This window comes from Lotus japonicus, chromosome 3 (genome assembly GCF_012489685.1).
Source record: "Lotus japonicus ecotype B-129 chromosome 3, LjGifu_v1.2".
NCBI classification, from domain to species: Eukaryota; Viridiplantae; Streptophyta; class Magnoliopsida; order Fabales; family Fabaceae; genus Lotus; species Lotus japonicus.
Window position 1 is genome coordinate 71,769,014 of NC_080043.1, and position 24,852 is coordinate 71,793,865.

At 34.9% G+C, this 24,852-nt stretch overlaps 3 protein-coding genes across 6 annotated transcripts; 2 read left to right on the plus strand and 1 right to left on the minus strand.

Moving 5' to 3' along the window:
- Nucleotides 1–1,855: 1,855 nt before the first annotated feature.
- LOC130745660 (ylmG homolog protein 1-2, chloroplastic-like) lies at nucleotides 1,856–3,981 on the minus strand. The gene is made up of 2 exons (XM_057598022.1): nucleotides 3,191–3,981; nucleotides 1,856–2,127 (listed from the first exon to the last, which is right to left on the minus strand). The coding sequence occupies exon 1, from the start codon at nucleotides 3,876–3,878 to the stop codon at nucleotides 3,219–3,221; it is 660 nt and encodes a 219-aa protein (XP_057454005.1). The 5' UTR covers nucleotides 3,879–3,981; the 3' UTR covers nucleotides 1,856–2,127; nucleotides 3,191–3,218.
- Nucleotides 3,982–9,442: 5,461 nt separating this feature from the next.
- Nucleotides 9,443–18,064, plus strand: LOC130745661 (uncharacterized). 4 transcript variants are annotated; one of them, XR_009021839.1, is made up of 20 exons: nucleotides 9,443–9,922; nucleotides 10,003–10,382; nucleotides 10,493–10,537; nucleotides 10,836–10,917; nucleotides 11,014–11,082; nucleotides 11,182–11,352; nucleotides 11,433–11,498; nucleotides 11,960–12,028; nucleotides 12,117–12,224; nucleotides 12,373–12,440; nucleotides 12,740–12,970; nucleotides 14,901–14,995; nucleotides 15,161–15,255; nucleotides 15,325–15,366; nucleotides 16,342–16,482; nucleotides 16,560–16,623; nucleotides 16,706–16,755; nucleotides 17,394–17,481; nucleotides 17,556–17,607; nucleotides 17,687–18,064. XR_009021839.1 is itself a non-coding variant. In XM_057598023.1 (20 exons), the coding sequence occupies exons 1-20, from the start codon at nucleotides 9,719–9,721 to the stop codon at nucleotides 17,690–17,692; spliced, it is 2,100 nt and encodes a 699-aa protein (XP_057454006.1). In that variant the 5' UTR covers nucleotides 9,443–9,718; the 3' UTR covers nucleotides 17,693–18,064. The 4 variants fall into 4 exon arrangements, 2 of the variants coding, with proteins under 2 accessions (XP_057454006.1, XP_057454007.1); XR_009021840.1 differs by having other exon boundaries at nucleotides 16,560–16,608; XM_057598023.1 differs by having other exon boundaries at nucleotides 17,420–17,481.
- Nucleotides 18,065–21,631: 3,567 nt separating this feature from the next.
- On the plus strand, nucleotides 21,632–23,931 carry LOC130744649 (probable polygalacturonase At3g15720). The gene is made up of 7 exons (XM_057596817.1): nucleotides 21,632–21,778; nucleotides 21,897–22,034; nucleotides 22,420–22,599; nucleotides 22,804–23,011; nucleotides 23,182–23,263; nucleotides 23,349–23,457; nucleotides 23,605–23,931. The coding sequence occupies exons 1-7, from the start codon at nucleotides 21,632–21,634 to the stop codon at nucleotides 23,929–23,931; spliced, it is 1,191 nt and encodes a 396-aa protein (XP_057452800.1).
- Nucleotides 23,932–24,852: the final 921 nt, after the last annotated feature.

Consider the following 24,852-nt stretch of genomic DNA (forward strand, 5'->3'; position numbering starts at 1 on the left):
GCACAAAGTTGACCCAGAGTAATTTTAGATTGGTTCTATAGAAGAAGAAAAAAATGACAGGAAAAAAGAAAAACATGTTCCACCATTTTGTCACAAACATTTGTGTCCTTAAAACAGCTGGAGCCTGGAAGGTATGGATTTTGATTGAAAAGGTACAAATAAAATTGTCCTCAGTTGAGTATCACGCTGTTCACTTGAGGACCTGTATAATTTCCGTCGATGACGTATCTGTATAATTTTTGCTACATATACACAGTTTACTTGAGGATCTTAAAAATCAATTTTCGCTTTCCCTATAAAGTGAAGCATTCTTTCAAAAAAAAAGAAGACGAAGAAGAAAGTGAAGCATGCTAGCTAGCTAGCAATTTTCAAACTATAAGAATAATTGTGGTACTTTGAAGAATCGTGGTACTTTGAAGTGAATCAATTTTCATTGATTAACTATTGTAGTTTAATATTATTGCCAATTATATATTCCTTGTACATACCAACTGTATGTAAGTATATATGATCTGTATACCATTACATGCGCGCAAATGGTCAACATTGATGTCTACTCGGCTTAACTCAAGATCAGGCCAAATATTCAATTCCATGTAGTGTCTAGCTACGGTATTATATAATTGAAAAAAAAAACTATAATAGCTGGGAGAAGTGAGAAGGGTAGTGCTTGTATCTGAAATTTGGAAGGCACTTATCCCTACCCTCCAACTCATAAATTATTATTCTTATAGTGTAGTATGACTTCGGTTCCTAGTTCCTACTTACTCGGTTGCTTCCATAATGCAAGGACAGATAGTAGCAACATAGTGCTATATGACCCAAAATATTTTATATGAAACCCGAGTTAAAAAAACAAACAACCAAGGAGGTTATAATATGGGGATAAATTAGGATACATGACCAAGTAAACAATACTTGGTTAAACATTGTATAAAGGTTTTAAAAACAGAGGACATTACCAAACAAAAACAAAGAGTCAAACACTTCTCCACAAACCGGCCCAAAGCCCACATTCAACAAAACACAAAGAGAACATGGTCATAACTACTCGCTACTTAAGCTTTTACCCACTAAAATCATTGGAAATTTCTCATCTAGTTTTGTGAATTGTGTTTCCATGTACGAATGGTTCGTTCTTTCTTGTGATTTTGTGTTTGCAAAAATGGGTATAGTATTTGAGTGAGCTATTGAGACATAGCCACTTTTCCTCTTTCGATTTCTTAATCTTTTCCTCAAGAAAAATTATTGCGTTACAACATGGATAAGGTTGGATCAAGGATGTCATCACATTGATTAACTTCTTTTTTTCACCAAACCAAATATTAAAAGCCTATGAAAATATGTGAATTTGATTCTCTCAGTCATCAGTCATCACCCACATCAACCTTGCATAAGAAAGGACTCTAACGATAAACTAACTTGGTTATCAATTTTGGAAAACTAAAACAATCAGACACTATTTAGAGGATTAATGTATAGATATATGTTACCACACCATTAAAATCAAATCTCGTAGGTAAGCATCGAGCACCAATACCACGCTTAAGAAATTGACACTGAAGTGAAGTTACTCACTCACAAGTCACAACTTACGTGGGACTATTCATTGATGAACTGATATAAGAAATAGTTATACCTAATCATATCAGTGTATGTTTAGATTTTCATAACATTCATTCAAAAGCACTTTCTTGAGAGACATGAATTTCTCTTGAAAGAGCGTATATAGATGGACTTTTGATCTGAACTCAAATAAGGAACATGTAATCAGAGTAGGAGTATCTAGATTGCCATTGTAGCATATGCATACCTGTCCCTCTCTCTAAGCACCACAACCAAGATTGAACAGGAATTCATGCAAAACCAGCAGCAGCCTGCAAACTAGGTGCAAAGCTCATAATGAAGAAATTTCAATTCAAGTTAACATGCCATCCCAATACATTATTTTAAAACAAGATGCAAAGACCTTAAACCACATATATGACTACCAAAAATATACCGATCTATCCGAAAATTACTTTGTATACAGACGACAAACTTTACCCTATGCTTCTAAAGAGTCCTTTTTTCTACATTCTGCCAGTGTTGAAGATTCTGCTAAGAACATTTTGTGGCAGCCCAAACCTATAAAAAAAAACCACCACACTTGTGGTTAAAGTACATCCACACTAACAAATTTGGATCCAAAATTACATGATATAAGCATAACATGAGGGTAACAGAGACGACAGTGGCAACAAAGGGAAACTTTCAGCAACTTGTATAAATAGGAAATCATCTCAAATGCTACTATATGCTCTAAGTCCAACTTGTGAAGAGAGACTTTGAAATGTAATGCTTAACTCAGGCACTCATCAAGAAACTAAAAAAAACTCAATTTGATTTCTTCCATGTATGCAAGGACAGGCTACCGGAAGTTCATTAGTATACATGCTACACAAAATGAGCCAGTTATCTTATCATAGCCTCTGTTTAGTACACCCAAACACATCATACACAAAGATGTAAAATGGGTTGATTATGCAGTTCAGTTATAAATTTTTTCTAGAAATTCCACCACTTGAAAAGTGCTCATTTTCTTCATCAAATGCAAATCAGCAGTGCTTGTTGATGCAGAGGCCCAATTTAAATTATCTTATAACTTACTAGACTTGCTTAACCCCGATATGTATATGCTTCATAGCTCACAAAAAAGCCTTTATAAATTTAAAGACGCTTATGGAGAAATCTCAAAACGTTGACAGCAGAAACTAATTTCAACTTACGTGGGAAGCTAGTCTCATTGCAAGATCATTTTTATTTTTTTTCTTTTCTTACAAGTGCTTGATGAACATACTATAACTATGTTGTTTTATGGTGTGATTGAGAAAACAGATTAATTGCCATATGATAAGCTAATTTGATAAACTTATTGAAATAAGCTGAAAATAGAATATAAAAGCTCTTATTCATAGATAGGTCAGGTCATAGGCTATTAACATAAACTCTCTCAAACACTTACAAGTGTGTTTATGCTATAAGATAAGCTCAAATAAGCTCTCCGAAACAGGACCTTAGTCTACCCTTTCAGATAGAACCATAATGCCCCACTTCTCTTACATTACATCTATGTTCTGTTCTATAATTATTCTCCTTTACTTATGCACACCAAATACATGTAAAAGGCAATGAAATGTGAAAAGGGTACCTCATGTGGGTGTAGGAGAAGCAAAGTATCAAGTCATAGCAGTCTGAAGAATGGAGCCAAGAGTACCCAAAACCGCAAAAGCAAGAAGAGGACTAACATCAAGCGTATCAAAAACAGGTGGAATGATATTCCTGAACAAGTTCAGATAAGGATCACAGAGGTCTCGAATTGCAGACAGAGGCTGACGCTCCCAAGGGATATTCGGGAACCAACTGAGCAAAACCCTAACCATCAAAACCCCACTGTAAATATCAAGCCACTTCCCCAACCCCGCCGCCACAACCGTCAACGGCGTGTTCAAATACCCCTCAGGACGGTCCCGCAACGACGCGAAGAACAGAGAAGAACCACCCACCGACATCGAAATCGCGCCGTTCGCAAGCGGCGGAATCGCCTTGGCGCACAACAGGGCCATGCTCAATAAGGTTGTGACGGTGCGAGTGGAACCGGAGAGTGTGGTATGTGCTGATTCGCGAATTTCGCAAACGGGTGAGTTTCTCTGATTTGTCGTCAGAGAACAGGAAACGGTTCTGGTTTGGCGGTGGTTGTGGAGAAGGCGCGGAAGGTGGCACTGTGGTGGGTGTGGGTGCCGCCGGCCAATCAGACATGGAGGAGATTGGTTCTTTGCGGCGGAGGGAGTGTGAAACGCGATGAGACGCGCGGAGGCCATGGTCATTGTCGCTGCCATCTCTGGAAATTTGAAGGGTTTCGAAATTAGGGATTAGGCGAGAAGATAGATATATGTGTTTCTTTCTTCCTCCTCCTCAACCTAAACTTTTTGTTTATTTATGTAGATAAATACACGGGAATTGTCCAGAACTAATCAAATGATTAAAAGTTTTTTTTTTTTTTTAATTTTAGACTTTCAAATTATATTATTTTTGTTAATATGTGGAGTAAAGTGTAAAGTAAATGAAAGAGAATTACAAATGAGATTGAGATAATGTTTGGAATCCAATTCCAATGGGATTTAACTATTTTAGTTCTCAATTTGAATTAATGAAAGATATTGCACTGGATAGTGCTCTTATGGAAATGAGATTACTTGGTTCTCCTTATTTCTAATGGTGGTGCGCAACCTTGAATGGATTAGCTTGCGAGATGTAGTGGCATTGACAAGAAGGTGAGTATATATGTAGAAGACACTTCGACCCTCAAGCGGGTGAGAGAGTAAACAGTGAATCTCAAAGTTTGAGAAGAACTAAGAGTATTGTATATGAACAATATGTTAGGTAAAGAACGACTATACTTATACTTATAATAGACTTAGAAGCTATCATAATTGTTTCTGCAAGTCTCTACAAAGCCTTGTAGAAGATATTTCGAGAGCAAGGTTGCTCAGCCCTGAACAACCTTGTTTGATTGTTATTGAATGATTCGTCATGTGATCATATGTCTTAACCAAGACGAGATGTTCCTTAATTAAGTCAACTAGTCAAGAGTGGAAGAAGGGAAGAAAAAAGGAAGAAGGTAGGAAGAAAGAAAGAAGGGAGGAAGAAGGAAGATGGAAGAATGGAGAAAAAGAGATGAAGAAGAAGTAAGGGAGTTCATGAGTAAGAATGAATAAAAAAATTATAATGACCCGCAAAATAATTCTGCATAGGTTTAGTTAATGAGCAACATGCCATATAAAATAGTGATGTAAGCATTCACTTGTTAAGTTAGCGCTTAACAAAAGTTATTAAACGACATAGATTAATTTCATACCTTTCATTGATGTTAGGGACTAAAATAAATTATAAATTTTAGAGGGACCAGTTTAAATTTGTTTTAATTTTAAAGAGACTAAAAATATGTTTTTATATTAGATTATTTTGGTGTTCATCAAAGATTTTACAACCAATAACTAGAGACTAATCTCTTTGAAGATCCATAAATAAATCACCAAAATGAGTATGACCTCTACCAACCATTATGTTTATCATACACACGGCTAAAACTCAAACTCAAACCTCAGTAAGATCATTTATACCAACTTTGTAGAATGTTGTGGTCAAAATGTCTACGATTGTAAATGATAAGGGTGCATAATTTTTCTTTTTTTGTCCGAGGCTCGAGATATGTAAGATAACACTACATGAGTGATAAAAACATGGGGGATTATGATTTAAATGTTGGAGATGTACTGAGATTTTGTAATAAAAATGATTACACTATTAAGGGATGTGAAAATATTTTCAATTGAAGAGGGATTTGATATGATTTTGAAATGAAAAATAAAAATTAAGGGATGTGACCCTTTATATTTTGTTTGTTTAAATAACTGTAATAAATTTTACCTTCTATTTCTCAATGTATCCTACTACCAACAATCATTAGATTAATCCTTCAAAACTCAAATATTACGATAAATGAATAGTTTTATTGTAATAAATATTTCTCCATACGAATCAGAACAAACTCTGGACTAGAAAACCTTTTATTTATTAAACCCACAAAACCATTGTAATATTCAATTATTTATAATGCATACACACATTATTTCAATTTTTATATTTATTTTACAGAATATTTTAATTTAATATTGATTAATATTGTAAGACCCAAGTTTTTAAGCTTAGAATAAATTAGAAAAATTTCCGATTCACGAATAAGTTCGATGTAACGTGAAGTAAGAAAACTGGATAAACGTTTATTAAATGAAATAAATGCATGGAGAAGATATTTCACGAGAAGGTTAAGGACAAGATTCGAATCGATGGAACTTATGACGCAAGTATTATTCGTTTACGCCTAGGACAAAAACCTTAGGAAAAGATTAATTTAACCCTTGGAACACTATAGGAATAAATTCCAAAAATCTTCAAGAGGAATATAAGAATTTCTCTTATTCCTTTCCATAACAAGTGTTTCGATACGAAACCCTGGAATGTACGAAGGTCAAATTCCAATACTCGGAAGTTTGCCGAAACTGAATCACTGATAGTTCAAGAAACCTAAAATCAACCGACGATGAAGACTTTTTCTATTCGGAGCTTCAAACGAAGATTCCACACGCGTACACCTATTTCTCTTGATGTTTCCAATCTTTCTTCAGAACGAAGTTTTCTCATTCGACATCAACTGCAAAAAGTAGTTTTTCGGGTAAAATCGATTTACACCGACTTTGGATCGTTTGATTTAATTCCAAGAAACCTGTTTTGAGTTCTGGAATTCTGTCGCCAGAACCTATCTTAGAATTCACAGAGGAATGCGCAGGAAAAATCGGAATCGCGAAATATTCATTTTTCCGCATTTTCCAAAACCTATAAATAGCTTGAAAAATGAAAAAAAACAAAAACATCAAAAAACCCACACACACGGCCGTGAGCAAGGAGGAGGAGAGGAGGAGAAGTGATTTTTTTCGTTTCTTGCCTGATCGTTCCACAGTTCGTTGTTACGCGTAGGCCTCGAGGTACTGATGCTTTTCCTTACCTCTGATCGTAAATTCTGTCGCTTTTCTCTATGTCTTTCTGTGCTCAAAGTTTTGAGCTTTTTGTAAAACTGTCCAAATAACTCGATCTCTCTATCTAAACTTATTCCCTGCGTGCCCCTGAGCATGTTTAGCGGATTACATTTCGCCGATTCTCGTCGAATCGCCGCCGAATTTCAATTCTGCTCATAATACCCATTTTTTGCTAAAGTTCCGTCCTTTGGGCTTAAAACTCTCGACTAAGCTTAGCGTTAGTAGGATTAGTCGTCATAATCGTCGTTGGCGTCGACCTCATCTAATTTGTTTTTCGAAATTCTGATTTTGAGTTTCCGAGCTAAAAATATTGACCAAAATACCCATGCGAAAATTTTCGATCCGATAATTTTTCTGAGAGTTTCCCTGGCCTAGATATCGCCTAAGAATACCTAGGAATTGATTTAGATCGAAGAAAAAATTCGGAAACCCTATTTTCCATAGTGGCCGAAACATATTTGTTAGGGTACCGTGTCCAAAAATAATTTTTGAGTCTCTACGACCTGAGCCATTGCGTAGCTCTTTCGATTGTCGAAATTTTGGCGTTGGTTTCGTGTCATTCCGAGTTCTGTAGCTCGAGTTATGCTCGTTTTAGCGAACGAAGTTTCCGTTGTCAATTTGTGCCTAAATAGGAACTCTGAAGCTTTAGAGGATTTCTTTACGGTTTCGATTAGTGTTAGTAGATCGTGTTGCTCCTAGTGAAGCTTGTGTTGATGATTGCGTTTCCTTGTTTTAGGTTCACAACTTCCATGCCCAACTTCTACTCACGAAGGTAAGGGTAACTCAGTTTTAGAGCGTCTTTGAGTCTTGCCTGCATTTATCGCACTGCTTGCGTTTGAGATGAAGATGTTTATATTGATTGGCATTGGATTATGATTATTATGCTTGCAATGTTGTATGCTTGCTTATATTGACTGTTTCTGAGGCTTGTGCCAAATGTTTTCTGAAGGCTTCGGCCGAGTGAACTTATTGAGACGTGTGTCTCCGTTTTCTAAGAGGCTTTGGTCGTTTACTGGTTTCTGTCATTGAACTGAGTTGGTATGCAATTGAATTGATTTATGTTCGTTGATAATAGGAATAACATGTGGTTACTCCGAATTAATAATTGGTTTGAGCATTGTTGTTGACTGACTTGGCATATAGGGCCTAAGCCTAAGAGGCGATCAGGTGATTGTGTTCACCTGGTTGTCCTGCCTTGTGAGGCGATAAGCGGCAATGCGGTGGTTGTGTCCACCCGAATGTCCCGTCTTGTGTGACGTATAAGTGGCGGTCAGGTGATTGTGTTCACCCGGTTGTCCCGTCTTGTGTGACGTATAAGTGGCGGTCAGGTGATTGTGTTCACCTGGTTGTCCCGTCTTGTGTGACGTATAAGTGGCTGTCAGGTGCTTGTGTTCACCTGGTTGTCCAGCCTTGTGTGGCGCAATAAGTGGCGGTCAGGTGATTGTGTTCACCTTGTTGTCCCGTCTTGTGTGACGTATAAGTGGCTGTTAGGTGATTGTGTTCACCTGGTTGTCCCGTCTTGTGTAACGTATAAGTGGCGGTTAGGTGATTGTGTTCACCTGGTTGTCCCGTCTTGCGAGACGTTATTGTTTGATTGATATTGTTGATATCTGATTTGATGTTGTATTGTCGAGGTTGTCGATATCTGAATTGATATTATATTGTTGAGGTTGTTGTTATCTGATTTGATGTTATATTGTTTAAGTTGTTGATAGTTGAGTTAATCTATATTGTTGAGGTTGTTGATATCTAGTTTGATTTATATTGTTGAGGATTATTGATATCTGATTTATCGTTAAATTGTTGAGGATTGTTGATGCCTGAATAAATGTTATGATGTTAAGTTGTTGATATATGAGTTGAGTTATGATGCTAGTTCATTTACCATGCTAGGTACTTAAATTTGAATAGCATGATTTTCTCTTTTATACATGGTAATTGCATAGAGTTAACCCTTTCTATTTGCTACTTGTTATTTGAGCGCTTAACGCTATTTGGCGATGGAGATCCTTTCGCCGAGGCTTAGCTGCTCGAGTTGGAGATCGAGTTGTAAGCGGTGGAGTAGAGTGGTGAGAAGCAGCTTTGCTTCTCTTCTTGTGGACTGTGTTTGAGTCTCCCTTTCTTTATGAGAACTCTGTTATTAAAGCCTTGCTTCCGCCACTGTTAAAGTGCGCATGTTTATTCTGAACCTTACTATGGTGTTGTAAGCTATTATTACTATATATCGGGAAACAGGTTATTTAAATAAAGTTATCATGTGTTTCCAACCCTATGGTATTCATTCTCATTTTCAAAAAAAAATACCCTTGAATTTTAGGGATTGCAGAATAATCCTTAGACTTTGTTAGGTTACTAATGTGACTTCTCAATTGAGAAATTGGAGCGTTACAAATATCTCAATTTACTTTCTTAAAAAAAATCTCAATTTACCGAAATGTAATACATCGAATATGCATCACTACAATAACATGAGTTTAATTGTTAGGTACTGTTATTAAAATTATTTATTACACAAACGTCCAATAACAGAATGTCATGTGTTCAAAAGCATTTGCGTTCCTTTCTATTTCAATTAAATTTAAAGCTTATTTTTTGATTTTGCGGCCCATCATTATCATTGGTTATGAGTGTAAAAATCTAAAAACATAATCATGTTTTATCTACTTTGTAAATAAAAAAATGAGATATTCTTAGTTTTATATTTTGATTTAATACTCTTGTAAAAGCAACAATATTTTATCCTTCAAAAGTAGCCCGACCCTTTAAAAGTAAAATATTGTAGTATTGAGGAAGGAAAAGTGGGTTGTTGGTTGCAGGAGTAAAACGAAAGGAAAGGTGGCGGGAGAGAAGAAAAGAAACAGAACAACACTCATCTCTTGCGGCCACCCAATAAGATCGGAAGTAACTGATAAATAAAACAAAGCCCATTAGTTTTTCTTTCACGAGAAACTTGCCGAACCCTCACAATCCCAATTACCCTTTCCCTCTCTCTCTCTCTCTCTCGTGCCCTGCGTTGCATCGCGACTCATCACATCACACTTCTCACTCTCTCATTCATCCTCTTCAATTCAATCACAACCACCATGAAGGACAAAGAAAAGGAAAAGGAAAAGGAAAAGGAAAAGGAAATGGAGAAGAAGAAGTACCCCATTGGTTCTGACCATTACACACTCTACGAAGAGATTGGCCAAGGTGTCAGCGCTTCCGTCCACCGCGCTCTCTGCGTCCCCTTCAACGAGGTCGTCGCCATCAAAATCCTCGACTTCGAACGTGACAATTGCGATCTGGTATGCATCCAATTCCAATTCCAAAACCTAATCAAATTTCAAATCCAATTCATTCCTTCATTCATTCTTCATTTCCACAGAACAACGTTTCACGTGAAGCTCAAACAATGGTTCTGGTGGACCACCCTAACGTGTTGAAATCGCACTGCTCCTTCGTCAGCGACCACAGCTTATGGGTGGTGATGCCGTTCATGGCGGGAGGATCGTGTCTTCACATATTGAAAGCCGCGCATCCTGATGGATTCGAGGAGGTTGTTATTGCAACCGTGCTTAGGGATGTGCTCAAGGGTTTGGAGTATCTTCACAACCATGGTCACATTCACAGGGATGTTAAGGCTGGCAACATTCTCATCGGTTCGCGCGGCTCGATTAAGCTCGGGGATTTTGGTGTATCTGCTTGCCTTTTTGATTCCGGTGACCGGCAGCGGTCCAGGAATACGTTCGTCGGAACGCCTTGCTGGTTGGTTGCTTTGTGATTTGTTCTTCATGCACAACAAAGAATTAGTACTATTTTTACTTGTCTTCTTCTATGTCGTCTCAATCTTATGGACACCGATTCCTTTCTCACAGGATGGCACCCGAGGTCATGGAGCAATTGCACGGTTATAACTTCAAGTATGTTCTGTTTTCTCTCTTTTTTTTGAGCTAATTTGGATAAATTTCACTTGTATGAACAGAAAATTTGAAATGATCTTAGAATGGATATGAATCTTGTAAATTGGTGAACCCTTAATAATTTTAGAAGCTTCACCATTCAACTTTGCTATGAAAACTTGTAAATTTGTAAGGGATTTTTCGTGTTAAGAAACCGAATCAATGAGCTGTAAAAGCTAAATCAATCTGGGTTGTTCCCCCCTTTCTTCATAGTTGTCTATCCTAAGGTGTTGCTAACATTCACTTCAAAATCTTCCAGAGCTGACATCTGGTCATTTGGTATAACTGCATTGGAGCTTGCACATGGTCATGCTCCTTTCTCCAAGTTTCCACCATTGAAGGTGTGCATATTAATTAAATGTAACATAGTTTGCTGTCTCGTTCGATCATCATACTTGTTAATTATATAAGTATAATTTCATAATTAAACTGCCCAGGTATTGCTTATGACTTTGCAAAATGCACCCCCTGGCCTTGACTATGAAAGAGATAGGAAGTTCTCTAAGGTCAGATCAGCCCTCAATGAATACAGGATTTCAACATTAAATGATTGCTCCTACAAATTCAACTCTTCTACTTCTAATATCTTTCTTTATTCTTTCCAGTCTTTCAAGCAGATGATTGCTAGTTGCTTAGTAAAAGATCCTTCAAAGCGACCCTCTGCAAGCAAGTTGTTAAAGCATTCCTTCTTTAAGCAGGCTCGCTCCAATGATTTTATTGGACGGACACTTTTGGAGGGGCTACCTGCTTTAGGTGACCGCATGCAGCTCCTAAAGGTTCCATATTATTACCACAAACTTTCTCCTGCCCCATTATGATAATTTAATATATTTACAAGTTGATTTCCCTATCACAGAGAAAAGAAGAAGATATGCTTGCACAAAAGAAAATGCCTGATGGGGAGATGGAGGAATTATCACAGGTAGGAATTACGATTTCTGATTACTTAGAAAAACTGCTATCATTTGCAAGCACGAGAAAGTCACTAGCTGCTTGCTTTGTAACACATCTTGTATTCCATTCCCTAAATATACACCGCTTAAATCCAATATATGCTGCATATTGTCATTGACAACATCACTAGTCCTTATCCCCTCTTACCAGAAGAGCTAGTATCGCTTTTTCCCCTGTTCATGTATTCAGCATGTGTCATAGCCTTTCAAAATTCTGCTCATGCTTCTTTGTCAGTCAATGTCAGGCAAACTTAAGCAGAGTCAGATAATGTCTCTGTGATTATGTGTGTGTGTGTGTGTGTCTGTACACTATAAACGAAAATGTGTTGTATTGGCATTGACAAACTAAGATGAGAGTGCATTTGATAGGTAGCTTATCTTAACCAATTTGATTGCAAGCTTATAACACCTTTGAGTCAATTTCCTGTAGAATGAATACAAACGAGGAATTAGTGGGTGGAACTTCAATCTTGAAGATATGAAGGCTCAGGCTTCCTTGGTATACACCATGTCCTGTCTTTTCTCCCTCACATTAAACATGTGACTCCTGAAATTACAGAATTTCTAATTAGTTTTATTTCTTCTAGATCCATGATTTTGACGATGCTATGTCAGACATCAATCATGTGGGAAGTGCATCTTCTTTAGCTACACTTGATGCACAAGATAAGGAATTGCCAAGTGCAAACCATATGGTACTTATCAGTTTTTTTTAAATATTTATTAGGACTATACTGCAGTATATTTATAATACCTATATTTTTCTTTCTCTTCGTTTTCTTCTTTTTCTTTGTTAATAAAATATTTTTTAGTGCGATAGTTCTAATGGTTAATGTTTCACAGGAAGAAAATGAAATGCAAAATCAATCAGCTTCTGTTCCAGCAGTTGATTCTTCTGTAAATGATGCCAAGTATGTGTCTAACATGCACAAAGTAGTAAATTAAACTTTTTTTAATATTTTGAGTGAGAACTTTTGAGATTATAACCACATGGGCTGATACTTTTGTCTAAAGGGCTTGGGATCATTTATTTTTAAATAAATGATGCCTGTTTCTACAGTTGGAGCTTTTGAGATTATAACATTTTGGGTCAATGCTTTTGTCTAATGGGCTTGTGATATTTTTTCACAAAATAAAACTACCTGTCTCTACAGTACTGAAAAGGATTGATCACAATAATCCAATTATTATCATGTTTTGCCCTTTCCAGGTCAAGGTTAGAAAAATCTGATGATGACTCTAGCATCACCAGTTCAAGCCATGAACCGCAAACATATTCTTCCTGTCTTGATGATCAAGTGGACAATAATTTGGGTGAAAAATCTGAAATAGAAAATGGTGGAAGATTCTTGGAGAGCATGGCAACCCATTCTTATCATAGAAGAGGATGTTCATCAAGCATCTTACCTGAAGTTACTCTTCCACCTATTCGAGCAGAATGGTGAATACTAATATTATGCACTGAGTTTTTTTTAATATATTTTTTCTGGTGAATTGCATTAAAATTATTCCTGAAAACTGCATTTGCTTGTCACATTGGTTATTGTCATAATGGCAAAGCTGCGCATTTAGGCTGTGATTAGGCTCTATTTGGATTTCCTTTGGGCGAATGTGCTTTCACATTCACCCAATCTAATAAGTGCATTCTGTTGGGTGAATGTGTGTTGGAAACCGTGATCCCGATTTATGGGGTACCAAATGTTGTTTTGAACTGAAAACCAAACATGCACTAAGCATGTTCTATGGCTAAAGTAGATCTGTCCTGTTTAACATTCCTTTTATGGTCATACAAGCTTAGTCATCCCAATGAAAAAAATTGGGCTAGCTTCATTCGTCCGTCCTCTAGGATTGACTGAACCTGGATCTCAAGTCATTTTACAGGTGCTGAGTGCTGACAAAAAAAGTCATTACACAAGCATAATTTCCAGAAGATAACCATTTCATGGCATGTCACTTCCATTCATATTCCAGAATTAGTGCCAAAATATGCCTAATCCAGTGTTTCAAATATTGATATATAATATGCTGGTTAATTTGGTGTCCGTCATCATTTTCTATGTTCATTTCATGGTTGTTTTAACAGCACTGAGGGATGGTGAATCTTCAATTTCACTATATTAAAGTCTTTCATGCTCTTCCTATTCTCTGGTAAAATTATCTTTCCAATTTGAAAAAGAGGGAAAATTTCAGTGACCACTCTCTTTGGATTATTTTTAATGAAAAAGGAGTACTTGAAATTTGAAAATAGATGTGTGATTTGATAAACTAGATTAGTATATCAAACTGTTATAGCCCCATATTTTTAATTTATTCCATTTAATTTTGTAAGTAAATTTTCCAAATTAATGATATTAATTTGTGGTATGTTCTGGTTTGTATCGTCATATGTTTTGGATACAAAATTAATATTTGATCAAAGGGAGTACAAAACATATAGTACTTAATAGGCATTTTTGCCCACTTTTTATAGTTAATTGTATTCCTTTATAGAGATGTAGAAGATTAAGTTTCTCCCCACTTCCATTATATGGAAAAAGTTCCTTTTGTTATTTAGTTATTGGACTTCGACAGTTCGACTAATTACTGCAAGTAGGGTGATTGTTGGTTCCAATGTTTTTCTCTTATATAGTTCAACCAAATGGCTTTGAAATTTGACATCAACCCTTTCATGTTTGTGATTTGAAGTAAGGGAGTCAAAGTAAATGCAGCTACATACTTTGATGGATATTCTCTATGAACCCAGTTTGATTTCACTGTCTCTGAAGCATATAAATCCTAATTTTCGTCAGCTCGTCTTTTAATTTTTTTGTTCAGAGTCTTAAGAGTTAGAACTCTATCCAAATATTGAAAAGAAATGCAAGTATTGCATTCAAGAAGTATTCAACCATTTCATGGTTGTGTTCAATGCATATTAAGGGACAACACAAACTGAATAACATGAATCAAGAAGTAGTGACACAATTTGTTGTTCTGTCTATTATTTAGTTATCAATGCAAAACTCACTACTTTTCAATGGGTATTTTTAATAACAATTATGAAGATGGACAAGGGGGTAAGATAGATAGGAGCCAGGTTGTATTAACTGGCTATTCTTCACTAGTGTTCAATGGGGTATACCCAAATTAATGGGTATTTTTAATCTTTTGGGTTTTGAATGGTATGTACTTGGGAAGAGTAGTTGTACCTTAGTGTTTTAAGTAATAAATATTTACTTTTATTCTTTGCTTCATTTTTTTTATTCTCTCCCATTATTTTTTTAAACATAAATTTAAAACAAAATTTTTTGACATTTTCTCTTCGTTATTCTTTACTCTTTAGTAAATATAACATATGATTTATCAGCATTAATATCTAGCAATATTATTGACAGTGAGAAGCCACAGAATCTGCTGCAGAACATTTCAATTCCACAATCAGGAGAGGATGTGCTTACTGAACTTCCTTCTAGAGCCTCCAAAACTTCAGGTACCTGCTTAGTGCTCATATTATTTCGTCTGTAAACATGTATTATTGTCAACTTTGAGGGAGTACCGCATTTATTTAAAAAAATATTGACATATATTGGTGAGTTCTTGAAGCCCACAAGGGACAACACCCGCTTTTCCTTCTAATTAATAATTCTTGTTGCAGCTACTTCTGATGACACTGATGAGAAATCTAAGATACCGGTTGTTCAACAGAGAGGACGTTTTAAGGTTACATCTGAGAATGTTGAGCCAGAAAAGGTGAGTAATAACTTTTACTTATCATTCTCCTTTCTTGAAGGCTGAATACTAAGTGGAGTTTTCTTTCAGGTTGCTCCTTCTCCTGTGCTGCAAAAGAGTCACAGCATGCAGGTTTGTGGTTTTGAGGTTTGCTTAACAGTCCCTTTTTTAGGAGGGGGAAAATCCTAAAAATACAATTGCTGGTCTATAAACCATTATACGGTCGAAACAGTCTTTTAAACCTGAGTTATAATCTCCCCTTATACACAGATTTGAAAAGATGTGTTGACTGAATATTTCAATATAGTTAGACCCACAACCAAATTCACATTTCTAACTTCCCTTTGACTTTATGGACAATGCATCAAAATTAGGAACTTAAATAATTCCAAGTCAAGCATTTGAAGTTCATGCTTAATCTGTGGAAACGTGTGTTTAAGATTGACTAATTTTTTTGACGAGTCAAATTTTAAACTTTAACTTGGCCTATTAAAAAATATGAAGCTTGAAATTTTCTCGTTTTGACTTGTTTATGGTTTGATTATCTTTATCAAGTTTCTTGTGCAATTATATTCTAACTTTGGCAGACAAAGCTTCAACTTCTCATAAAAAATTAAGCTTAACTTCAAATTTTGGTTGTTCTTTGAACATTAAGTGCATGCTTGGAATTCCTTCTACAATTAATTTTGAAGTCAGGATTAATTATGCAGAGAAACTTCTCTGACTAACTTCTGGGTTTCAAAATTGATTCGGATAAAAAAGAAGCTGATCCAAACATGTTATTTATAACTCAAATAATTCATGAATAGCTCAACTCATTTCAACCTTACTCACCATGATGGCATTTTCATTTTACTGTTATTATCAATCGTTGTTCCATTTGGCTTGGGCATTGATGGTGTTTGGTTAGCAACTTGAAAGATATACTATCATTTTTTTATAGAGAATGAAATTGTTATATGTTTAGTATTAAGTTCATGAGGTTATCCTTTTATAAGGTATGGGTCTATCATAAACTATTGAGAGTAGTTTATTGTATACATATATCAACCAGATATTATTCCTAATTTACTGAACATCTCATTGAAATGACATCGGGTTATGTAGGTTTTTACCCAGCATACTGCTACTCCTCTACAATCAAATTTACCTTTGTTATCAGCATCTGATGCTTCATCATCAAATCTTTCTGGCTGTTCTCTGTTCCCCATGTTGCAATCTGTGTTGCAGACAAATATTATTCAAAGGGTATGTTCACCCCATGGTCGTGTCTCCTTCAGCTAATATCCAAGAGTAACTGTTTTTTGTTCGTAATCTTTTAACAGGAGAGCATTCTAAGTTTAATGAAACAAATTACTGTGGGTGACTCTACAGGTTCAACCGCTTTCTGTTGAGTATTTTGTTTAGACCATTGTGAGTTCTTTTTTATATGAATATTTCTAAATTCTTATTCTTGTTTGTAACCGTGCAGCTGATGGCGCAAGTAACACAGCACCAGTAGCAGGGATTGAGAAATCTTTGGTATGTATTCATAGGGCTTAATTTTTATCACTAAAACTTGATACGCCTGCTTGAGAACCATGTACATTTGGCTGCTGTAACGATGTTGGACAACAATAATGCCAGCTTAATTTGGAGGTTTTGAATTTTGAGTTTTTTAGTATTAAGGACTTTTTCAATTTGCAAAGTTGCAAGGTTAGCTCAATTACAATTGCAACAAACCAGTTAGGTATTTTCAATGTTCTTAGGGTGCAATTTGTCTAGTCCTGCAAGCTGGAAATATTTTCATTTAAAACCTAGGGTAGGCCAGATGTAATGGTCAGTTACTTCACTGTGCTTTTTGGTATGCTAGAGGTCAATTGGCTGTCAGATACCTGAAAGAAGGAGGAGTACTTACTTCCTAGCTTTTATCTTCCTGAATATTGTTGGTAATTGGTAATTGCAAAATCTTTGCAGAGTAGTCATCGAATGTTGAACTTTTTCCCATGATCACAAATACCATTGAACTTAGCAAGGAAATAAGTTGAATTGTGAATGCAACAAGTTTGCTTTCTGTGTTACCTGTCTAGAGATATCTTTCTTTCTCTTGCTTTTTTTATTACGAAAATTTTAGTTACTTGAATGACTTTGTATCTGCTTTTCCTTGAATTACTTTAAAGGAAACATTGGTTATGCATTACTGCAGCTTGAAGCAGCTCACGATAGGGAGAAAGAGTTACTTCATGAGATAACTGAACTGCAGTGGAGGTATTGTATTATAAAATATATCTGGATTATATGGTAAAATATGAGTGTCTTGAACCTTGCTTTGTCACATATAGGCTCTTATGTACCCAGGATGAGCTTCAAAAATTAAAAACAGAAAACGCCCAGGTATCAACATTTACTTTCCCTGATAATTCTAAGATCTGTTTTGGATTATGGATTTGACATTCTAACTTGTAAATCTTAGGTGTGATTGTCTTTTTGGAATCGACACTTGGATTTGGATTTCAGAAGTGATTCCGTTGTTGAATGCTTGGATTTCTCAAATTTAAATTCTTCATGGACACCTAAAACATTTAGGTGCAAGAAGAGAGGAGAATTTTAACCAGTACTAATTCATTGACTAGATACGGAGTGGTTTGCTACTTGTAGTTTCTTATAGGTGATAATAACTTTGTCATAGTTCTCCTGTTAGTGCAGATTCATTGTTGATAATCATTTTGTAAATTATTTTAGCGTTATTTCCTCCTTGTAAATTATGACGCACGTGGAACTTTCTGAACCTATCTATACCCACGCTTAGATTCATTTAATTCAACCAGATACTATATTCTTTAGGGTATAAGCGCTATAAGATTTCAATACTTGCCCTTCCGTGTAATAAATCATGATCTTGATATTCATTGATGTTTTTTTGGGATTAATTTCATTCCTAGTCTCTACTCTTTACTATGGTTATTAATCTCATTTTGAGTCCTAAATCATTTTATTTGAATTTTTCTCTTAAATTGTCTAACTATTGAAATTCATTCCATTAAAACTATTTCACCTTAGACCCTTATTTCTTCACGAAAGTATTATAAATTAAATTATGTACATCATTCCGAAGCATCTTTTATTCAAAACCTAAAAAGTGAAATTAGATTCCATTAAAAATAATTAAAAACCTAATTCCCCTTCCCCTCTTAAAACCCTAATCTCATGTTAAGAAATCTTTTATATGATTTCAACAAATGTTTCAAAATTTAAGCATTCAAATATTATTTTAAATCATTCTAAATCTTTCCAATTGCATTCTAATAATTAAAATTTATATTATAGACAACGGGTAGCATCAATGTATTTTTTTTTCGAGAACATTTAACTAGAGAAGAGTCTAAGATAATTTTTAAAGGGTTATTTCAAATTTCTCAAACCCTTGGTCATTTCTTAAAAAAAAAAAAAAACTCTCAAACAAGAAGAGAGCTTCTAAAAATCTCATTTTCCCTCATCTCCCCTTCAAAGCCCTACTCACAAACATATGCTAAAGAAATTTATGTAATTCGACCGAACAAATTTCTCTTTAAATAGTTCCTTTTGAAAATGATTTGGTGAGGTGTGCAATTTCATAAACTTGAAAATTGTGAGAAAAAAAAGGTTTAAATTTTGATTTTTTTACGGATTTAAATTTTATATTGTTATGAGCTATATCACCGCATCTTTATTAGTAAGAAATGAAGTGGATGAAAAAAAATCAAAATAAATGAATGAGAAAGGAGGAGGGACATAGACACAAGCCAAACTTGACTCATTTTTACTTGTATGAAAGTCAATTCTATATCTAAATTGAATCATGTACCCAAACAATCTAAATTAAAGTTTTAGTTGGATTTTTTAACCTTTTTTTTATTTTTGGCATTTTTTTGTTTTTTTGTTTATTTTATTTTCATAATTTTATAGTTTAGTTTTTTTTTTTAAATGTATTAGTAAAATAGAATATTCCATGTTGGAGGGACTTGCATAATTATCATTATTGCCGCGAGGAAGGATTTTGGATTGCTGATCATTTATTTGTGAAGGAATTTCATGGAATGTTGGCTATGCTGTGCATACTTTAAAGGGATCATGGAATGTTGCTGGGTCTTGGTTGTTGCAAATCTGGTGGCATTGGTGCGTACAGTGGAATTGCACTAATTTTAGCTTTTGTGCTTCTTGTGTATTGTACTCCTTGGAGATTACCACTTGGTTATAGATTTTTAGTACTCTTTTTCCTTCATCAGGTTTTCTCAAGAGGGTTTTTCCTGGTAAGGTTTTAATAAAAACCTGATCTCTATAATCTTTCTCTTAGGAGGTGGTGGGTTCATCTATTAGTGGGGATCATTACTTTGTTTCTGTAAATTACTACATTGTACTTCTCTTTTCATTCTTTCTTCTTGTATTGGGTTAAAGTACCTCTTGTACTTGCTTGTCAAAAAAAAAAAAAAACCTCTTGTACTTCACTTCAATATATTTCATTTTCTTATCAACAAAAAATCATACTAATATAGTAGTTTCTATTTCCTAGGTTGTTCTTTGGGTCAAACCCTTCCAACTTATCAAATTAAAAAGTTATAGAAATAAGACTTTTTCTTTTTAAAATAACTCAATTTTAATCCATCTAAATTATTATTTTCTCTTGAAAAATATGAAGACAATATTTATGTAAATTATTTTCTGCTCAAGTTAACTAGTGGCGGATCATCTTCAAGCCTTTTGCATGCACTCAGGTTTAAAGATAAATATTTCCAAGTCTAAGGCCATTACTTCCAAGGGTGTTAGAGTGGAGATTCGTGACGAGATTCAGACCATCGCTCCTATCCCTTTTGTCTGTGATCTAGGGCGTTACTTGGGTTTTCCCCTAACAGGAGGAAGATCCTCCAGAGCGGCGGTGGGGTAGCTGCCGTTAACGTGTTTAGCAGCAAGATCCGAGGGGGGAACGGCGAAAGGGTCAATGGGTTTTGAATGGTGGTTAGATGATGGAGTGGGTTGATTTAGAAACGACGCGAACTTGAAGTCACCGAAGGTCTCATCATCTTCCTTTGACCCTTTCTTCAAATTCTATTCCACCACCCCAGAAACCCCAACCCATAACCCCCAATCTAGAGAAATCAGAAAACGAAAACCCTAACCTAAGACTCTCAATCCAGAGATTTTCAATTGATTGAGTGTGAAAAAAGAAGAAGATGTACACTGAAGTTGATGAAGAATGATGATGATGATTCATAAAGATGTGAAAGTAGAAAAAGAAGAAGAAGGGTGAAGAAGAACGGTGAGAATGATGATGTTGAATTGGTTTTATTTAGATGTGTCAATTAGATTAGTTTATTAGGAATTAGGATGAAGGGTTTTAATTAGTTTAATTATGATTTATGAGTTATTTTTGTAATAAAAAAATTATGGGTTTTTCTTTATAGAATTTAAATGAAAAAGATAAAACAAAAGCCACCTAGGACGTCATTAATTGATGTGGCAAGTTCCACATCAGCTGGCGGAGCTCCGGCATTGGCCAATCGGTCGGAAGGACCAAAACCAATCATTTTGCCAAAACGGGGGACCAACTCCCACCTTTACTCCAGCGAGGGACTAAAGTCATATTTATGACAAAGGTTGGGGACCAAAAACTGGATTAAGCCTTATTTTTATTACAAAAGGAAAGTTTTCTCTTTATAAATTTAATCAAATTAATATTTTTTTCAGAAAACATATAATATTATTATTTTATCTAGTTTCGTGATTGCATTTTCAAAATATTAACAATTTAACATGCTTTACTTTATTAGTCATTATACAGGTCTAACGTCTAAATGAGTTTTACTAGAATTGTAATAGACATTTTCAATTTCTTGGACGGAATCAGAGAATTAATACATGAAATAACTAAACCATAGGTCCCTTAAATCACCAAAATGTAGTCAATGAAATTAATTTTCACAATGCAAGATTTGAATGTCAAGGAAAAGGAATTTTGAAGGAAAGTGGTATGATGACATTAATAACGGCTGAAGATTTAGATGATGCAGCTCACAAAGCAGTGAAAGCAGCTTACAAATGAAGAGTTTACTTCTGTTCATCAAATTCCAAAATCACTTTAATTACACATGGTTAATATTATCAAAGCCGCAGTGGTTATCAAAGCATTTCCAATAAGTTAATGCTTTTCAAATTATGTTGATGCATGCACATGGTTAATATTTGGTTCTCTTTGCACTTCAAGATACCGACCCCTTTCTGGTTCCAAAAAAGAAACATTTGAATGTCATTAGTGCTCATTACAATTTTCCTGCATGGAATGGTGTTTCATCCAGTATATATAATAAGTTACCATTCACCATTTTTCACATCAAAAGTACATTCCAGCTTCAAAATCACCTCAGAGAAATTTTTCCCCACCAAGATGAAAGGTCTATTTTCTGTGATTTTTATGTTGTTTGTTGCTGCTACACCTAGCTTGTATGCTAGAGTAACACCCAATGCAGGATCTAGCAGCTTCAATATTGTAAACTATGGGGCAAAGGGGGATGGGCAAACTGATGATTCACAAGTATATATGTTTTTACTTTTTACTATTCTCATATATTATTTGATATAATAAAGTTTTACATTTTTATTATTTAGTTTTTCAAATTGAATCTGACACCATTCTAATTAAACTTTCCAAGGCTTTTGAGAAAGCATGGCATGATATGTGTAGTGCAACTGTAGGCACCCCAACTCTTCTCATACCGAACGGAAAATCATTCATGTTACAACCTGTGTTATTCAAGGGTCCTTGCAAAATTAACAGTATTAAGATTGAGGTAAATGAATATGAACCATGTTTTACTAGCTACTAACATTTAGTGATGTTTATAATATACTCCTTATATTCTCATTTGTTATTAATCTCATATTCTCATATGAAGCGGAATTTCAAGCAGGTCGTGGTTTCTTTACTGCTTCATGTTGTTTTTATTCTGTTTTTCCCTATTGCTGTCATTATGTTTTCATGTCTCTTGTTGCTTTCTTTTTCTTTTGATCTCTTCTCATTTCTCATTTATATTTGGATTAGCACCCTTGTGCTATATTTAAATGCAATGTCATATATCTATATATATATATATATAATAGTTCATAAAGTTAAAAAAAGTTTCTTAGCCCACAATAAATCAAGTCTTATATCATATATATTGTTTTGTTTGGCAGCTTCAGGGCACTCTTGTTGCCCCTCAAAGTGCTGATGCTTGGAAATGGCCAGATAATAATAGGGGAGGATGGATAAAATTCTCAGACATAAATGGCCTTGTTATTAGCGGAGGAGGAACATTCGATGGACAAGGTGCTGCATGGTGGACCAAGTACCCTAAATACTCTGATAGGCCAAGTGTAAGTACTTGAAAAACATGTAACCCCATAATTAATTTTCTTTTTCTTTAAAAATATGCTGAATGTATCAAACCTTCAATTAACTCATCATAAAACATATATTTATTAAGGACTCTTCTTTTTATAAATCAACTTTATCAAAAAAAAAACTAAAATATTATGTTAATACGACTAATTAACTATGAAAATGATTGACGTGTGCAGGCCCTTCAGTTCATTGGCTGTAAGAATCTAGCACTTAGCGCGACGAATCACATCAACAGCCCAAGAAATCACATAAGCATAGATTCTTGCAGTTACTCTAGCATTTCCAACATTCATATTAATTCCCCGGAGGGAAGTCCTAACACTGATGGGATTGATATGTCAAAATCATCTAACATCCTCATTAAGGATTCTACAATTCAAAGTGGTAATTAATTCATACATTATACTCTTCACTTCATTTTTCTATCCTACACCATTACTATTTAATTTCATACTATTACCCTATATTTAAATTGATGTTTAGAAAGCTTAAAAACAAAACAAATTAAACATGATTTGTTTCTTTTCCTTAATTAATAATTTTTATACATACAGGAGACGACTGCATTGCCATCAATAATGGTTGCTCTTTCCTAAACATAACTGGTATTACTTGTGGTCCTGGCCATGGCATCAGGTCAATCCCCTTACTGTTGAGATTATGTTATTGATATCCTTGACTAAAATTTAAACTCACTTTGGATTGTGTTGTGGATCTTTAGTGTTGGGAGCCTTGGGAAAGATGGAAAGTTTGAGACAGTAGAAGAGGTACATGTGAGAAATTGCATCTTCCAAGGAACAAAAAATGGAGCTAGGATCAAGACATGGCAGGTAACAAATCGACTATAATTCCATTGAAATTCAAACATTATCGTTTTGATTTGTCAAAAAAGGGCAGTTGGCTCTAGTATTAGATGAACTGCTATATATAAAGAAACAAGTGATTAAATCTCAATCATTTTATGTGTTTTTAATTAGGGAGGATCCGGGTATGCCAGAAAGATAACATTTGAAAATATTATACTCAATGGAGCAAAGAACCCTATCATCATTGACCAAAATTATAAGGATTTTCAACATAATGGTCCTGCAGTGAAAGTGAGTGATGTTACTTACCGTAACATCACAGGAACCACAGTTTCCATGGAGGCAATCTCATTGAATTGTGACCCCGTTGGCTGCACCGACATTGTATTAGATCATATTGACATAACCTTTGCATCCGCAGGGAAAAGTGCACAGTCATTGTGTAAAAACGTTAATGGGACATTCACTTCATGTATTCCAATTGTTAACTGTTCTTGAGTTGAGACTAGCTGATTAGGGTTTCGAAGTAGTTAGTAAGACCCAATGCATTTTGCTGTGTTTACATCTCTTGTACTAAGTTAAGTTGCATTGGATTCTACATTTCTATAGTCCAGAAGAATCAGCTTTGTACTTTTGGGCTATTGGTCCCGTTTCAATAAAATACTTGATTTAGTGCCAAAAGAAATAAAGATATCCTTGACAAGTTGCACCTTTCAAGTTTCAAGTTCTAGACATTGAAACTTCTTATTAAGAATTAATGTTGCTAGATAACTTATTCATGTGTTTGATTATTGATTATTGATATGTTAAACTTTTAATTATTGTTTAACTAGTAAATCTCTAATGTGCAGATGTATTTAGTAAACTTTTCCCCTTTCAATTTTTCACTTCAAATCGTTTTTCATACGCATGACTCAAGGATCAAACCTATCAAACTTTTTTGATAATTTGTTGATAATGGGAACTAATTGGTTAAGGAGTTGTGGTCGAGTTTTTTTTTTTTTTTTTTGTTTACAAGTGGGAATGCATATTATATCCATATTGTGATTGAGACACTATATAATATACAAAATACAAAAAACATTTAATATGTGTGCCTCAAAATTGAAAAGGACGAAAAGATAGAGTCACTTTTTCGTGATGAGGTATTATTGGCTATATATATATATATATATAGTTGAAAGAGAGGTGCGTATCATAGGATTGTTTCTGATTCTCAAGAAACAAAGAAATGTCACGAGAAACCGTGTACGTGCAGCAGTGTAAGGGCGTTAATGTCCTGGACAAGATCATTCTCAGGGAAGTTCGTGGTTTCTCTTGCGAGGTATAATATTATTCTCATTCTCATTCTCAAAACGCGATTTCAATTTCAATGATAATTCCATTCTTTGCAGAGTAGTCATCGAATGTTGAACTTTT

Coding starts and splice junctions, on each gene's coding strand:
- LOC130745660 (XM_057598022.1), bottom strand. CDS start 3,878: ATGGCAGCGACAATGACCATGGCCTCCGCGCGTCTCATCGCGTTTCAC.
- LOC130745661 (XM_057598023.1), top strand. CDS start 9,719: ATGAAGGACAAAGAAAAGGAAAAGGAAAAGGAAAAGGAAAAGGAAATG. Junction 11,083..11,181: donor GAGATAGGAAGTTCTCTAAG/GTCAGATCAGCC, acceptor TATTCTTTCCAG/TCTTTCAAGCAGATGATTGC. Junction 16,756..17,419: donor CAGGGATTGAGAAATCTTTG/GTATGTATTCAT, acceptor GCATTACTGCAG/CTTGAAGCAGCTCACGATAG.
- LOC130744649 (XM_057596817.1), top strand. CDS start 21,632: ATGAAAGGTCTATTTTCTGTGATTTTTATGTTGTTTGTTGCTGCTACA. Junction 21,779..21,896: donor GGCAAACTGATGATTCACAA/GTATATATGTTT, acceptor AAACTTTCCAAG/GCTTTTGAGAAAGCATGGCA. Junction 23,264..23,348: donor GGTCCTGGCCATGGCATCAG/GTCAATCCCCTT, acceptor GTGGATCTTTAG/TGTTGGGAGCCTTGGGAAAG.